At 42.7% G+C, this 17475-nt stretch overlaps 1 protein-coding gene across 1 annotated transcript; it reads left to right on the top strand.

Moving 5' to 3' along the window:
* Positions 1–8158: 8158 nt before the first annotated feature.
* On the top strand, positions 8159–13290 carry LOC118402311 (uncharacterized). Its single transcript, XM_035800415.1, has 5 exons — positions 8159–8308; positions 9296–9381; positions 10622–10666; positions 10983–11107; positions 11425–13290. Exons 2-5 carry the CDS (start codon positions 9315–9317, stop codon positions 12715–12717), a joined length of 1530 nt encoding a protein of 509 aa, XP_035656308.1. The 5' UTR covers positions 8159–8308; positions 9296–9314; the 3' UTR covers positions 12718–13290.
* The last annotated feature ends 4185 nt before the right edge of the window (positions 13291–17475 follow it).

Here is a 17475-nt window from a genome sequence, read left to right as displayed (position 1 = left end):
CCACCGTTCTAGAGTTTTCCCTGTTAAAACTATCAACGTTTCCCTTTACTGTGGCAATTGTGATCAAATCAACACAATATTTGCAAGAGATTTTGTTGTATGCAGAACAAATCGGAGTAGGATTCTATTGCGCTGACATGCACTACTCAGCTAGTACTCTACACAAACCTGTGCTCCTATATGCAAATAGACCATTGCCATATAGATCTGTGTTTACAGCATGAGACAGGCTTGAATAAGCTAAGTGGCCAATAAGCAGAGGGTAGCATAATTTGTCTGTTTCTCTGTAATAATGGTTTGGGAATAATAATGCCTTATTGTTTTTTGTAAAGCGGTTTCTTGCATCAAACAACACTTTTCAGTCACCTTCTTGTCTGAAGGACAAGTGTATAAACAGGTTCATGTCAAGTCCGGTATGTTTTTTCTCTCCAAAAGTCTCACGGAATGTAGGCCTACATTGAACACCACACACTGGCTGCTACTGTAGGCTGAATGATAGAACAGCTATTTCCATGTTAAAATGTTATGTGATGCATTTTCTCTATTGTTTTTGATGGTATGCCACTCTGCTAGGCCTACATTATGATCAAATAGCCACAGTAGCCTACATGGCCACTGTTAAAACTGTAACTTAAAGCAGGCACTTACAGTGTTCACAGTAAACACATGCTGGAAGTTGCACACAATTTTCACAAGGTTCTAGTTTGCTTTCAGCAGACCTGAAATTTGCTCAGTCCCGAATGTTTTTTGAGAGAACATTGCTGGGCGGTATACCGTATTTGACTATATACCAGTATTGATGCATGGACTGGTTTGAGTTTTTACTTTACCTTGCAGGGTTTAGATGGTGGGTCTGGCAATAAGCACAGTCGTCCCGTCAGGTCCCCATCTTGGCAGTGTAGGAAAATGTTAGCATTTCAGCCAATTTGCAATTCTACAACTTTCTCCATGCAGCTAATAGTTTGCGTTTGAGTGAAATATAAATTTTGTTATTATGTTTGAGTAAAAGAACAGAGCATAAGCCATGGAAAAGTGCATAGAATTGCAGGATATCAGCTTAAAAACCACAAAGTTCTCTCAGCGCCATGGCAGAAAATGTAGAATAGCAGGAAATTTGCTTTAAAACTAACATTTTGTTAGCTGAGAGAACTCAGGAGGATGTCTTCTCTCAAATGAGCCATTGATAATATCTTTGTGATAGTCCTACCTTGAGAAATGTGTCATTTAATGAAGGGTCTAGCACATTTCTTATTTGTCTGCCTCTTTAGTCCAGGGCAGTGTTGCCAACTCCTCAGTAAGGAAAGTAGCTATTGGCTGTCCTAAAAGTCGCTCAAAGTCGCTAAATGACGTCATCACCTAATTTGCATACTTGGCCATGTACATGTAATTGTGATGGACGCTGTAGGAGAGAGGAATAACGTCGTGGGAGAGACAAAACGTGAGTAAAAAACACCCTAAATATGTTTAGAACTACAAATGAGCAAGCTGCAGAGAGTGGCATCACACACAGCGAATAAGAACCAGATGTTTGAGGCCATACTCCTCCTTCAGCACTTTATGGACCCCATTGTTAATCCCCGTCATAACAGTCAGTCCCTATCCCCAGGAGTTTCTCTTTGGTAAGACAACACTTAGAGGAAAGCCACAACAGCACGGGCTATAGATTTGACATCTCCTCCCTCCAACTCAACAAACCCCAGAAATGTTGATACAATTGTCTGCTTGGTGTCACCTTATCACAACCCCCAGGTACTTAGAAACACTTACATCCGTGGACTCATTGAGGAGGAGGCTGAAACGCTGGTCACCCACATCTGCGACCAACTTTTTCAGAAGGTAGGGTGCTAGCACGTGGGCTTGTGTTTGCGCGATTATGCGACCTGTGTTAATTTTCTATATCTGCTACAATAAGTTAGTTATTATTAGTGAATGTGCATTATGCATGGTTCTTGTTAAATTTGTAACAAAAATTGCATTTTCATAGACAGACTTGAAAGCCATATCAGTGATTATTGCAAAAAAAGAAGGTTAAACTGTTTTGATAAAATAATGTAATTATTATTGGTTCTTATGGTTGCAGAAGGCTTCAGAACAGCCTCAGTTCGTTGGGGCATGGATTCCATAAGGATACTTGCCCATGTTGACTCCAATGCCTCCCAGAGTTGTTTCAAGTTGGCTAGATGTCCTTGGGGTGGTGGACCATTCTTGATAAGGCTCCCGAGTGGCGCAGCGGTCTACAACACTGCATCTCAGTGCAAGAGGTGTCACTACAGTCCCTGTTTTGAATCCAGGCTGTATCACATCTGGCTGTTATTGGGAGTCCCATAGGGCAGTGCACAATTGGCCCAGTGTCGTCTGGGATTTGGCCAAGGTAGGCCATCATTGTAAATATTAATTTGTTCTTAACTGACTTGCCTAGTTAAATAAAGGTTAACTAAAAATGCACAAGGGAAACTGTTGAGCAAGAAAAACCCAGCAGTGTTGCAGTTCTTGACATGCTCAAACCGGTGTGCCTGTCACCAACTACCATACCCCACTCAAAGGCACTTAAATATTTTGTCTTTCCCATTCACCCTCTGAATGGCACCCATACACAAACCATGTCGGATAATGTTTGTATGGATTGAGCCTATGCATGTTTGTACAGAGCTATACGATCAACCTCTGACCTCACAAACCGTACACAGACGCACAGGAAGGGCACACAAACATCCCAGAATGTCCTTCACTTTTTTACCAGGGTGCATTTCTCTGACCCACTCCTCTCTGAGAAAATGCCTGTTAGAACTGATCATTTGTGTCAATTCAATATAAACTGGATTCTTCTAAATGTTTTTTTTTTCTTCCACAGATTTTGAAGACCTTTTTGATGACGATGATATCCAGTGAGGAAGATTATGGATGTATTTATTTTCGTAGAATTTGTGAATAAGTTGATTGAATGAACAAGTGGATGAGCAAATATACTGTACTGGATATGTACATCTTTTTTTTCCTTCATTTTTCCGGACTATCTGGCAAACTAGCTATTTCAGCTCTAATGACATATAATTTCCATTCAGCCAAATAGAGGTGCTAGTTCTAGTTTTTTTTTTCTGTTGCTACTGCTGGCACCAGATGTTGCAAGATTCGTAAAAAAAATCCAGGCATTCTACTATATGATGGAATGTTAAAATAATGAGTTGCTGTCATGCTCATGTAGCTTCAATGGACTTCCATGCTGGATTGTAAATGACTGTCTGTCTCAGAACACCTGTTTGTCGGGCATTCAGAGCTTAATTATATACGAGATGATCCCCGAGACTTGGATGCCCCCTAAAACATACTGCAGATGATGAATGGGGCTTAGAAAATAATCACTTAAATGATTTGTAATGACACAAATAAGTCTGTTAATAATAGCTTATACTGTATATGGGCACAGTGGGGCTTGATGGTATAGTAGATTTAGGATGGCTATCCTGTGTGATTTTGGTCTCCGGAGTTTACATAAATGTTAAGAAGAAACATGTGTATATACACTATATATACAAGAGTATGTGGACACCCCTTCAAATTAGTGGATTCGACTACTTCAGCCACACCCATTGCTGACAGGTGTATAAAATCAAGCACACAGCCATGCAATCTCCATAGACAAACATTGGCAGTAGAATGGCCTTACTGAAGAGCTCAGTGACTTTCAACATGGCACTGTCATAGGATGCCACCTTTCCAACAAGTCAGTTCGTCCAATTTCTTCTCTGCTAGGGCTGCTCCGGTCAACTGTAAGTCTTGCTATTGTGAAGTGGAAACATCTAGGAGCAACAACGGCTCAGCCGTTGTGGTAGGCCACACAAGCTCACAGAACGGGACAGCCGAGTGCTGAAGTGTGTCAAAATAGTCTGTCGGTTACAACACTCACTACCGAGTTTCAAACTGCCGCTGGAAGCAACGTCAGTGCAATAACTGTTTGTCGGGACCTGAAATGGATTTGCATGGCCGAGCAGCCACACACAAACCTAAGATCACCATGCAGAATGCCAAGCGTCGACGGGAATGGTGTAAAGTTAGCCGCAATTGGACTGGAGCAGTGGAAACGCACTCTCTGGAGTGATGAATCACACTTCAACATCTGGCAGTCTGACGGACAAATCTGGGTTTGGCGGATGCCAGGAGAACGCTACCTGCCCGTATGCGTAGTGCCAACTGTAAAGTTTGGTTTATGCGGAATAATGATCTTGTTCAGGCTAGGCCCCTTAGTTCCAGTGAAAGGAAATCTTAACGCTACAACATTCTAAACAATTCTGTGCTTCCAACTTTGTGGCAACAGTTTGGGGGAGTCCTTTCCTGTTTCAGCATGACAATGCCCCCTTGCACAAAGCGAGGTCCATACAGAAATGGTTTGTTGAGATTGGTGAGGAAGAACTTGACTGGCCTACACAGAGCCCTGACCTCAAACCCAACAAACACCTTTGGGATGAATTGGAACGCTGACTGCGAGCCAGGCCTAATCACCCGACATCATTATTATATTATTATTATATTATTATTATTATATTATTATTATATTATATTATATTATATTATTATATTATTATTATATTATCAGTGTCCGACCTCACTAATGCTCTTGTGGTTGAATGGAAGCAAGTTCCCGCAGCAATGTTCTGTTGTCTAGTGGAAAGCCTTCCCAGAAGAGTGGAGGCTGTTATAGCACCAACTTAATATTAATGCCCATGATTTTGGAATGAGATGTTCAACGAGCAGATGTTCACATACTTTTGGTCATGTAGTGTGTATATATACTGTTGTCAGGTCCATTATTATTGGCAACCTTGATAGAGATGAACAAAAAAGATAATACTGAACTATAAAAATGGGGAAAGTATAATATTTTATACAAATACATTAGAGGAAAAAGATTTTGTTCAACAAGTTATAAAAATACATCTAAACAACAGGGGTCAAAATAATTGTTTTCAATATATTTGACTCACTTAGCACAGTAGTGAGTGCATACATTTTTGTACTGGTCCATGTTGGTAATTGAACCCACAATCCTGGCGCTGCAAGCAACAAGATCTACCAACTGAGCCACACACCGCGCGAAGATAACACCACTGAGCCTTATTGAAAATAATTTTATGAGATTGGAGTACATTATGGGGATGGATCTTGGCCCATTCCTCCATACAGGAGGAATACAGAATCTCTCCAGATCCTTCTTTGTGGATTTTGATGTATGCTTGGGTTTATTGTCTTGACGGAGGATCCACTTCCGACCAAGTTTCCACCTCCTGGCAGAAGGCAAGCATTCTTGGCTATATACTGGGTAAAGTTTATAATGCCGTTGAGCTAACAAGGGCCCCAGAACCAGTATATCCCATATTAAAGATCCACCACCATAGTTTAGAATAGGTATATTCTTTTCTGCATATATGAGAGAAAAAAAGTATATGTTATGTATTATATTAGTATAAAATTATATAGTTAACTTTTTTTAGCATATATAGCTCAGTGTTTGTATTTATTGTATATTATTTTTTGCTAATATATACCTGACATGTATGAGTATATATATATGTATATATATATATATATATATATATATATATAAAAGTTTGGACACACCTACTCAATTCAAGATGTTTTCTTAAAAATCTAACATTTTCTACATTGTAGAATAATAATGAAGACATCAAACCTATAAAATAACACATATGGAATCATGTAGTTAACAAGAAAAGTGTTTATTTTATTATTATTATTTATTATATTTTATATTTGAGATTCTTCAAAGTAGCCACCCTTTGCCTTGATGACAGCTTTGCACACACTTGGCATTATCTCAACCAGCATCATGAGGTAATCACCTGGAATGCATTTCAATTAACAGGTGTGCCTTGTTAAAAGTTAATTTGGGGAATTTGTGTCCTTCTTAATGCGTTTCAGCCAATCAGTTGTATTGTGACAAGGTAAGGGTGACATACAGAAGATAGCCCTATATGGTAAAAGACCAAGTCCATATCATGGCAAGAACAGCTCAATAAGCAAAAAGAAACTACAGTCCATCATTACTTTAAGACAAGAAGGTCAGTCAATGCGGAAAATGTCAAGAACTTCAAAAGTTTATTCAAGTGCAGTCGCAACAACCATCAAGTGCTATGATGAAACTGGCTCTCATGAGGACTGCCACAGGAAAGGAAGACCCAGAGTTACTTCTGCTGCAGAGGACACGTTTATTAGAGTTACCAGCCTCAGAAATTGCAGCCCGGATAAATGCTTCACAGTGTTCAAGTAACAGAAACATCTCAACATCAACTGTTCAGAGACTGCATGAATCAGGCATTCATGGTCAAATTGCTGCAAAGAAACCATTGCTAAAGGACACCAATAAAAAGAAGAGTGGCTTGGGCCAGGAAACACGAGCAATGGACATAAGACCGTTGGAAATCTGTGCTTGGTCTGATGAGTCCAAATGTGAGATTTTTGGTTCCAACCTCTGTATCTTTGTGAGACGCAGAGTAGGTGAACGGATGATCTCTGCATGTGTGGTTCCCACCGTGAAGCATGGAGGAGGAGGTGCTTTGCTGGTGACACTGTCAGTGATTTATTTAGAATCCAAGGCACACTTAACCAGCATGGCTACCACAGCATTCTGCAGCGATACGCCAACCCATCTGGTTTGCACTTAGTCCCACTATCATTTGTTTTTCAACAGGACAATGACCCAACACACCTCCAGGCTGTGTAAGGGCTATTTGACCAATAAGGTGTGATGGAGTGCTCCTACTGTACTGTGATTTATTGCATAGGACACATTTAGCTGTTACAGATCCAGGAATGGAATCTTTCCTGACCTTAGAATGAACCGTTTTCCTGTCCACAAATATACTTTTTTTTAATCAAGTGTGGATTACGATGGGTCTGTTCAGGAGGGTGCAGAACACAGAACATTATAGAACATTCAATGTATTGGGTAGAACAGATGATTGTCTGCCATGTAATTCTAGATAATCATGACGCCTCTATTCATTACATTTCTAGCTGCACATTTCAGAATGTTTCACCTCATTGATTAGACCCCAATGTATGTATGACTCTCCTGTTGGTGGTATGTAGTTCAGCATACCAACATGCAAGAGAACACAGATGAAAAACTGCTTACTGTACATGAAAGTGGAGGTAGGGCCTCATCATTTTTACAGCAAGGGTCTGGTTTTTTTATGATTGGTTTTTCTCCACAAGTGGTATGAAACCGCTTTATGGGCTTTGCACACACATCACTTGCCATGAATTTTCCAAGAATATAAAGTGTTGACATATTTATATTATGGTACTATTAACTTATAGTTATATCTGATTATCCATATTCTATACTATATACTATGCAAATGTAGATTTTACGCACTCAAAAAAACAAAAAAACATTTGCTTATGAATGGTTTATGGAGCGTCTACGAAGGCCTTCTGTAGGGTCATTATAGGCTTCATAAAGCCTTTCAAGTTGATTCCAATGAGACCAGCGGAACTGACCTGGTTCTACGTGGCCTTTTTCCAGGCACCAGTCAGAGCTGAGTTGGCAGTGTGCTAATAAAGGCCTCTACTTCATTAGTGTTTCCAGGAAATACAGTGTAAGAGGAAATATGGTGCAGTGGGATATATAGGACTGGCTAATGACTAGGGCTGTCTTTACAAACCTGCTGGAGACACAGAACATAGAGATATATACTAGTAGAAAGTATGCTAGATGTAAGGCTGAGTGAGGGACCTTTTCGTTTGTTTTATTCCAGACTCAACACAGAGATAAGTTGACTGGTTTTAGGGTTTTCTGAGAGAATCATGCTGCCCGAATCAGCTCCAAGATCCATAATAATGGCCATTCTATCCAAAGACATTGTTGGTTGATTGTTATTGGGAGCAATTCAGATGCCCCACATCTTAACCCTAAATTCCAAATCGGTGTCAATAAATAAGCTATACATCAAAACTTACACCTCGTTTATCTGTTGTTTTTTTAAAATCCAGGGGTCTTGCTGTTCAGTGCGGTTAATTACAGGCCCCCTATTGGTCAGTCAGCCAGCGGTGAAAGAGCCAATCCTGGAGTGCGTAACAGCATGCTCGAGCCGTACGACATGCCTTTTTTGTTTTTAATGATCAAGAGGCTCTTTAAAAATGTTACCCTGCGCTCCTCTCCCATACAGGGGAGCAGTGAGGTAGGGTGTACACACAGCTCGGTTAGCGACACCCACTAAACCAATCAACCCAGAGAGCCACTGGCTCCTTGAGGCCGTCCCAGGAGGGCAGAACTTCAGTTGAACAACAGGTAAGTCATGGATTAACAACGCTTGATGATGTGATGACTGCAACACAATGATGTGCTTATAAATGTGTAATGTATGCTAGTGTATACTTTATTTAAAAAAAGTTCATATAAACGGTTTACATCACCATGGTTAAAGCTAGGCTTATTTTGTACCAAGTTATTTGTGTGATATGTTAGTGTCAGTCAGTAACAACATGCAAAGTTTACTTTTGAGAATCTTCAATGATTCAGTTGTTGGTTTGGGAGGGAAGCTGAAGATGTATTTTCATGATAACAGATAAATAAGTAAAGTTATATTCTGTCAAGTCAATCCCTCCATCAGTGGTAAAGCCAATAGCTGGAATACATACATAGGATATCAGTACATTTACATGTTCTAAGTTTCAAATCCGTTGAAGACTTTAAAAATAAGAGAAACTATGGTCTAGTCTGACCTCGCTGAGAAGTTACTGGCCATTGGTGCTCTATGATTAGTGCAATGCTCCAAGTTCAGCTGTCGTCAACGTTCAACCTTGATAGAACAACCAAATTAAAATGATAGTTCTAATTATTGACCCTTGACAGGACCACTACTTGGGCCTGAATAAACAAGTTTATGAATTTACATGACCGTACACAAGCAGACATTTGGTGCGGTAGGGGAGGCGTTCGGTACTTGCAAATCATTGTTAAATGGTGCAGGACGTGCTGAAAGGAGAACACCATTGTTACATTTGATAATAACTTTTGAATAAGCCATTATAAATGCTTATAAATCGTTGTACAAATGTTTAATATAAATTGCATATATGGCGTTCTAAATGAATTGTAACGCTTAAAGGCTTATACATGTTTATAAATGTTCACAAATGAGGAAATATTCATTTATTATCATTATTATCATGAAAATGTGTATAAAGCTTCACCCAATTTTAGCATGGTCAGGAATAACTTCCACCCTCCCAATTGTTCCTTATAAAGACGGAATATTCCCAACTTTGCCCTCAGGAAACAGATAAAGCAGAATATGGCGCGGACAGGAAGGCTAATGTTTTCCCTCATATCCACCGGAATTATTGTAGTGTTATTGCCAGGTGAGTGAGACTTCTGCGCTCTTGCACTTTCTGTTTGTATTTGATTTGATTAGGATCCAGATTAGCCAACGCCCATGGCAACGGCTAGTCTTAATGAAAAAATATGACAATTTACACACATTTAATAAACATGAACGTGCGGGTGTGCGAGGGTGTGCATCTATCAGCTACACGTACGTGTCAGTAAATACACACAACAAGTAGGTCAACTTGGGGGAGAGGCGTGATACTATGAGGTATTGCTTTATACATGGGAGATTGGAGTTCCACGCAGTCATGGCTCTGTACATTATTGTACTGTTTCTGAAAGACATGCTTGACTGATTGTCTGACCGAAAGAAAAAATAGATCACTTTATATCAGTCACTTTACTGTTGACCAAAGGCATTGTACAAGTCCATTGTAATTCATACCACACATGGATGTTAGTACACAATCATTTATTTTCAATGTCACTAAAATTATGGGCTGTTCCTACACACTAGATACAACAACTTGCCAGCCATAGGGGCATAACATACAACATCTTATGTATATCAGAACTTTTTCACAACCCCACCATAAAAATGCGTACAGTACACCTCTGATGCCTCGGAGCGGCACGTTAGCATCATTAGTAAAGGTGAGGCCCGGCAGACGTCTCACCACACCTGAACTAGCTGACGGGGCTTTTTCCCCTTCTGCCAGTAAACATCTGAAAGGAAACCCCTGGTGCTTTTAATGTATGGAGACACGGTGTACAGAACCTCGGAACATGTTCCACTCCTAAACATCTTAGTTTACAGTTGAGGTTTAATTGGGTGGGATGGAGTGGGGGGGCTTTTGGGCATGCTGCCCAATGCTCTTTGTAGTTTTACCGTTTTCACTGACTTCCAGTGGAACCCCGTGCAGTAGCACACAAACTCAGGCCCAAAGTGACTGGAGTGTGGGTGTGTGTGTGTGTGTGTGGGGATGGGGGGTTATGTATCTATGTTGGAAGGGTGTGTCTAGGTGTGTGTACGTGTGAATATGTATGTATGTTGTGATGTGTCTGTGCGCTTGCATGCATTAGCGTGTGTGCGCATGTGTGCCTGCCGCCGTGTGTTTTTAGGTTAATCGGAAAAATGCGGCCTGGGCTGTACCTCTAAGGGTCGTCTCCTGCCGTGCACTCCCAGGGGTCGAGCAGAGCCAGCACTTTACCTCATCTGGGGGACACAACATCTGGTTCCTGTCGACTCATGTCCCTACTGTTGTTTTACAGAGTTTCTGGGGGCCGGCCCGGTGAGGCAGAATGCAAAGAAGGAGGGTGAGTGAGGGGGACTGGTTTGTAGGGGACATCAAGGGGAACATGGATATTAGCATGCATACTACTAGACAGTATGTCATATCAAAATAATTTCAGACATTACCAGCCAACTAACTCACTTACTGTGATATTTATATGCATGTACTCACACATATAAATATATGCATGCATCCTTACAGTACATACACAAATACTAAGTCATGTACTCACACATACTTGTGTACTGGTGTACTGGTATTTCTTTACTCTAATATGGCACTTTTTCAGTCCACATTCTCTTCTTTAATATGTGCTGTCTTTCTCTCTCTTGTTCCAGTATCTGCAGTATCCAGTGATGTCCGCAGCAAGAGGAGTCTTACCGTTCCCATTCCTGTCCTCAAGCGTCTTCCTGACTTCTGGGGATGGTACAAGTTCTTCATGGATACTGGTAACCAGGAAGGAGTGAGTGGAAAACATTCCACAATCATTTTTGTTTTTAGTGGATGTACTTTTGGTTTGACACTTACCTTTTATATTCATCCTGCACATACACTTCGTTCACTTGTAGATAAAGCGGCACTTTGTACGGCACCTGCCTCCCCTACCATCTTCATTGGCCTGTATTAACAGTCTTGATTGAGCTTTTCTTGCACAATGTAATAGTCAAAAAAGTGAACTTCAACCATCTGGCATTCCAGGCAGGCTCAATCAAACATACCATTTGAACCAAGGTCTGGATCTGATGGGAATCTTGTCTTTCCCCTGTCATCACCTTATAGATAGAGCACCTGGACAAGATGTACCTGACCTACCTGCAGAACAAGCACCGTTCCGAGGAGGGTCCCACCTTCACCCATTACCTCACCCACCTCAGTGCTATCTACAAGACTTGTGCCGACTCCGACGACCCAGAGTGCATCGCCGAGTCCACCAGCAAGCCCAAGGCCAAGGTGGTGATGCCCGTGCCTGTCAAGACCACCACAGTCAAAGTATGTAACCCTTATATCGACCCCTACTGCCCCTTCCCCATGATCCCTGAGATTGCCGCCCCAGCGACAGTCAAGGCCGCCCCAGTGCCTGTCCTGACACCCCTCCCGCCGCACCCTCAGAAGACCCCCACAGGGTTCTACTACTATGCCCCAGTCCTGGAGCCCTTCCTCACCGCAGAGCAGAAGATGGAGCTGCTGCGCATCTGCAACCCCGACGACACCGAGTGTCTGCAGTACCACTTGCGTGCCGCCTATGGCTATAGGCCCGCTCCTGGACCTGCCCCGTCCTACGCCGCCCTGGGCTGCGATCCCACCGAGGACCCCTACTGCCGGCCAAAGCTAGTGAAAAAAGCCCCCTCCAGCTTCTACCACATGTACCCCACCTGCGACCCGGCCACCGATCCCCTGTGCATGGCTAGCATGGCGGCCCCATCTCCCGTTGCCAAGGAAGCCCCCAAGGAGCAGCAATGCAACCCCCTCTTCGACAAGGGCTGCAACCCCCTCACTGCCACCAAGTTTGCCGGCCTCGCCAAGCCCGTCCTGGAGAACACACCCAAAGACAAGCCGGCGCCCAGCCCTCTGGCGTGTGACCCGCGCTATGACCCATTCTGCCTGCTAGGTGCCGCCGCTGCCCTCCGTAAGGCTCCCCCCATGCTGCCCCAGTACCGGATCCACTCCCGCCTGGGCGTCCTTGGGAAGACCAAGGAGGGCCATGACTGCTACGTGCACTACGATAAGGCCTGCACACCCTTGGAGGCCAGTGATGAACCCAACGCCCCCGTCGCACCCCAATGCCACCCCTATGACTTTACCTGCAATGGAATGTCTGCCCCTTCTCCCCTCACCGCTGAGGCCGACAAGCCCAAGAGTGGCGTGATCCTGCCCGATCCTGACTGTGACCCCGAGTACGACTACAGCTGCCGCCTGCGTCGTGCTGAGGATGCCTCCGCCGCAGCGGAACCAGCGGCCAAGGAGCCCAAGGATGAGCCAGTGCAGCAGGATGCTGCCCCCGAGTATGCCGTCCCACAGTTTGAAGACTTCCTCAGAAACTACATGGCCATGGATCAGTACAGGAAGAAGTAAACACAAACACAAATCTCAACTAGATGCTATATCTAAATCGCTAGAACCGGAGGAAAGTGATACAAGTTCATATGTTATACATACACACACTCGGTCCTCCCAAGGTGCTAACACATCTCTAATGGTCAAATACTGCTAAAGCAGGACGACTAGGGTCTTATCATCAGAAAAGTCCATACCTGCAATAGTGAATCAGATTCGCTCAGTTACAGTGCCTGAAGGTGTATTATTTTACCGTCTGTGATATATGTGGGGAACCCAACATGAGTCCCTCTAAGTTTTATGGTCCCATAGAAGACTATGTGAAAGGTGTGCATTAAATACTATGCTTGTCTCTAGAAAATGTATGTGTTTGCAGAATAGGGGAAGCTAGCATACTTGAAGACTGTCTTAGGCAAATCTGTGCCTATGTATGTTTTCTATGGTTGTACATTGTCTATTTCTAGTGTATTGTGAACATAGTGTCTCTTGAGTGTATTTAATGTTGTTTTCATAGATTTTCTAAAACCTATTAATCTCAAACCCTTCCTCTGGTTAGATTTTTTTTTTTCAAGTTCCAAATAAAAAGTTTTAAAACAAGCTCCCATTTTTCTATGGAAACAGTTAATACCCCCAGTACACAATGATATATCACAGTGGTACCTGAGAGCGTGTGACAACCCACATGAAAACAGAAAAGGTCATTGCTGGCTGAAATGTCGTACTAGCAAACGTGTTCAGCATTTTAGCGATAAGAACAATCACTGTTGGTCATCCCCTGAATTCAACAGGGGTGTTAGAAGTGGGATCCAGTGGCGTGGTGAGGTCATTGTTGGCGTGGTGAGGTCATTGTTGGCGTGCCCAGGTAGTTAGAATACGTTTCAATATCATGACAAGGCTTCTTTCTATGTGATGACTGAAACAGAGCCATATAAAGATTCAGATCTTTATCAACGCAACATGCAACAATTTAAAATATTTTACTGAGCTAAAGTTCATCTTAGGAAACCAGTCAATTGAAATGAATTAATTCGGCCCTAATCTATGGATTTGACATTTTATTTCATCTTATGAAACATGGAACCAATGCATTACATGTTGCGTTTATATTTTTGTTCAGTGTAGAACACATAACATTTATTTACACTCAGACATGAACTCTGCACATATGGGTTTTCTTATTCCTTGCACTGGAAGGACTGACATATTACAAACCTATGCTCCTGACTGAGAAGCATAGAAGGAAATGCTACAACTGTATGCGTTTTACAGGTATCAATTTGCTTTACCCGCAGCTGTCGGCAATGGGAGGCTTCCCCAGGTTTTTCAACTGTCACCAGATGTAGCAAACATTCTGGCCTCAAGGTGTATGCTGCTGCTGACATTTTAAAACCAGGACGCAGTGGAAGACTGTAATAACTACCTGAATCCAAATTGTGCTCCTGGAAGTCTGTGGAAATATGCCCTAAATTGCAGGTGTGGTCTTGTAAATGTTTTGTTTCTGGTGTGTTTCTGCTGGTTGAAGGGAGTTAGCAAGGTACATCTCCGCCAGGGGATGCTATACTGAGGCTACCTTCGATTTCCTGCCAACTAAGTGTCTACTTTCTCAGAAGGTTTGAAAACCACAGCTCATCAGTGAAAGTATAATATCTGTCACACCCTGATCTGTTTCACCTGCTGTATTGTCCAATTGGAATTCATATTATCAAATCAAATTTTATTTGTCACATACACATGGTTAGCAGATGTTAATGCGAGTGTAGCGAAATGCTTGTGCTTCTAGTTCCGACAATGCAGTATTATACTCGTGGTATACTATTATATGAAATGATATGAATATACTAACGTTATATAATTAGTATTATACTAACATTATGCTATTATATTAGCGTTATACTTTTTGTTTCATGTTATACTCATATATTGATTTAGAATAATTACTCATCCAGGTTGAGGATAGTGCATCTGCAGTGGACAGATGTAGATTGAGCCAGAGCCAGGTTGAGCCAGAGCCCATTTTTTTTATCATTTTAAGAGGCCGAAGTCAGGGGACCTAGATATGTTTTTTAGTTGCCACCTCCAACAAAAGTGAAACGTCTGTGGTGCAGAAGGTTTTCTTTTGTAAAGATGGGACCAACAGGAAGTAGCTGTCATACGGTGAAGAGAACCATGCTTTATTCTGCTTCGTTTGCAAGGCCCACAGAGAACAGCCCTTTCATGAACGGAATGGCAGACTGGAAGCGTATCCATCAGAGAGTGGAAGAGCATGAGAAGAGCATTATGCATTGAGGTCATGCTGAGAGGCCTGCTTTCTAAGGTCCTCCAAAGGTAACATTGAGAGCCTGCTCATCGGCAGTCAGATGTCTGCTCATAGAGAGCAAGTGTGCAGAAGAAGGCAAGTGCTAGAGCGCATTATAGATGTTGTTAAAGTCATAGGCAAGAGGGGTCTGAGCCACAGAGGCATGCAGTCTGAAGCAGCTTATACGCTAGAAGACAGCAGCATTGACCATTGCAACTTTTTAGAGATGATCATTCTGCTGGGAAAGTATGACATGTGTATGAAAGAGCATCTCACTGCCTGCATGAGTCTGGAGGGGGCAGAGGCTCTCTAATCACTCTATTATCAAAGACTGCCATGGATAATGTCATTACCACCATCATACACACAATGCAGGCAACCATAGCAAATGAAATCCAGGAAGCTGGTATGTTTTCAGTTCAGGTTGACGGGACATTACAACACAAGATCAATGCTCTGTCAGAGTCAGATATGTAACGAACATCCTCCACGAGAGGCTTGTGGCTGTGGTGAAATGCGAGGCATCCACTGGACAATACTTTGTCCAGGTACAGAGTGAAGTACTGGAAAACATGAAGCTTGACATCAGCAAGTGCCTTGGCAATTCCACTGATGGAGCCTCCAGTATGCAAGGCCAGTATAAAGGCATCTCTGCCCTGCTCGCTGCAAAGTCCACCAATCAAGTGCATGTGTTGTGCTATGCACATATTTTGAACCTTGCGTTGGCAGACACAACAGTGTCTTTGGCAGTGTGGGCCACTTTTTTTCTCCCATTAACAACATAGCTGTGTTCTTCCGGGAATCCTACCAGAGGATGAACATTGGGGAGAAGGAGAGCGAGGACCCAAGACACAGACGTCTGGCTCCAACTGGAGCTTTTGGAAATCCAGATGAGGGTCTGTATGTTGATGTCCTTCTCACTCTTTCAACCATACGAGATCAGAAAAACATCAACACCACTGCACGGGTCACGGCACAAGGATACGTTGAGGGGGTTGCTGAAGTATGAAACAACACTTACAGCTCAGGTATTCCTCCGGATATTTCAGGTCACCTCGTCACAGTCTCAAGATATCTTCAAACAAGTGGAATGGACATTCTGTCTGCACATCGTATGGTTGTGTCCACAGAGGAGCAGCTGAAAGGAATGGCAAGAGATATTGAAAAAGTCAAGTCTGCTGCAGACATTTGTTCAGTGGAGCTCGAGACCACTCTGCCTACGAAAAGGTCTCGAAAGAAGAAAAAGCCATGCCTGGAGAGATGGCACAAGATGAGACTTTTACTGGGGCAGAGAGTGCACACCGGATTGGTGTCCTTAATCAAATTCTGGATACAGTTATAGATGGCATCCATCGGCGATTTCTGAGTAATGGCACTTTGTATGCCGACATGGCTCTTCTGGACCCTAAACACTTTAGTCAGGTAACATCCAGTGCCAGTGGCCTTCCACAGACAGCACTTCAACAACTAAGCAAATGTTTCATCAAATTTGACAGCAGAGCAACGGTGGACAATTTACAGAGTGAATACACAACCAGGACTACGGAGGATCATGTACCTGAAGGAAATGAAAACGAGGTGGAGATGGTGAACAAGAGCTTTTCATCTTGCAAGGACTGTCCAGTATGTTGCAACAGTATTCTTAGTCAGTACAACCTATTTATTGACTGACGCGTACCACATCCCGGGCCTTGTTTACAAGTTCCTACTTACCTTGTCAGTAAGTCAGGTAGCTTCCGAGCGGAGCTTCTCTACTCTGAAATTCCTCAAGAGTAGGCTCTATCTCAACAGCACCTGGAGGCTTTTATGCTCATGGCTACTGAGCGAGATGTTTTAATGGCCCCGGACAGTGACCTGGTTATAGATGGCATTGCTGAGAGAAGTGAGCTGCTGCAGAAATTGCTAATTTAAGGAGGTAGGAAATATTTGTATTTGTATTTTATTCCATGACTTGCCTGCTGCTCACCAATCTTTTCACCAACACATTTCTTCCTGTATTATTCACTTTTCTGCTCAGATGGTTCCAGAGATTCTTGCCACCTTGCTGACACATTGTACCAATATGTGTTCCTTCTAGCCAGCCTCCTCCTAAGAGCAACACGTTGCCCTTGTTTTATTTTACATCTATTTTACTAAAGTTATTGCCATTCCGTCCCTGTCTGACACCGCCTGATATAGAGGTTCTGGATGGCAGGGAGCTCAGCCCCAGTGATGTACTGGGCGCACTAGTTGTGGAGAATTTTCCGAAAACGATTACGCAAGTTTTTTTTGTAATTATCATCCATCAGGAAAAGGTCATTTCCAGCAGCCACACATAACTGTGTGCTCTAAACAACTAGTGGCTATAGTTCTTCTGTCTGTAAAGAAACAGGCGGGGAATAGGTTGAGCCTGCTGCAATGATTAGATTATAACAAGCCGCTCTCATTTCCCCATCTTCCAGTCGCAAGTCTCCCCTTCTCCAAACATTATGTATGAATCA

Source organism: Oncorhynchus keta, chromosome 23, assembly GCF_023373465.1.
Source record: "Oncorhynchus keta strain PuntledgeMale-10-30-2019 chromosome 23, Oket_V2, whole genome shotgun sequence".
Taxonomy (NCBI): Eukaryota; Metazoa; Chordata; class Actinopteri; order Salmoniformes; family Salmonidae; genus Oncorhynchus; species Oncorhynchus keta.
The sequence above is the reverse complement of the archived record's forward strand: the minus strand, read 5'-3'. Positions and strand labels throughout refer to the sequence as shown.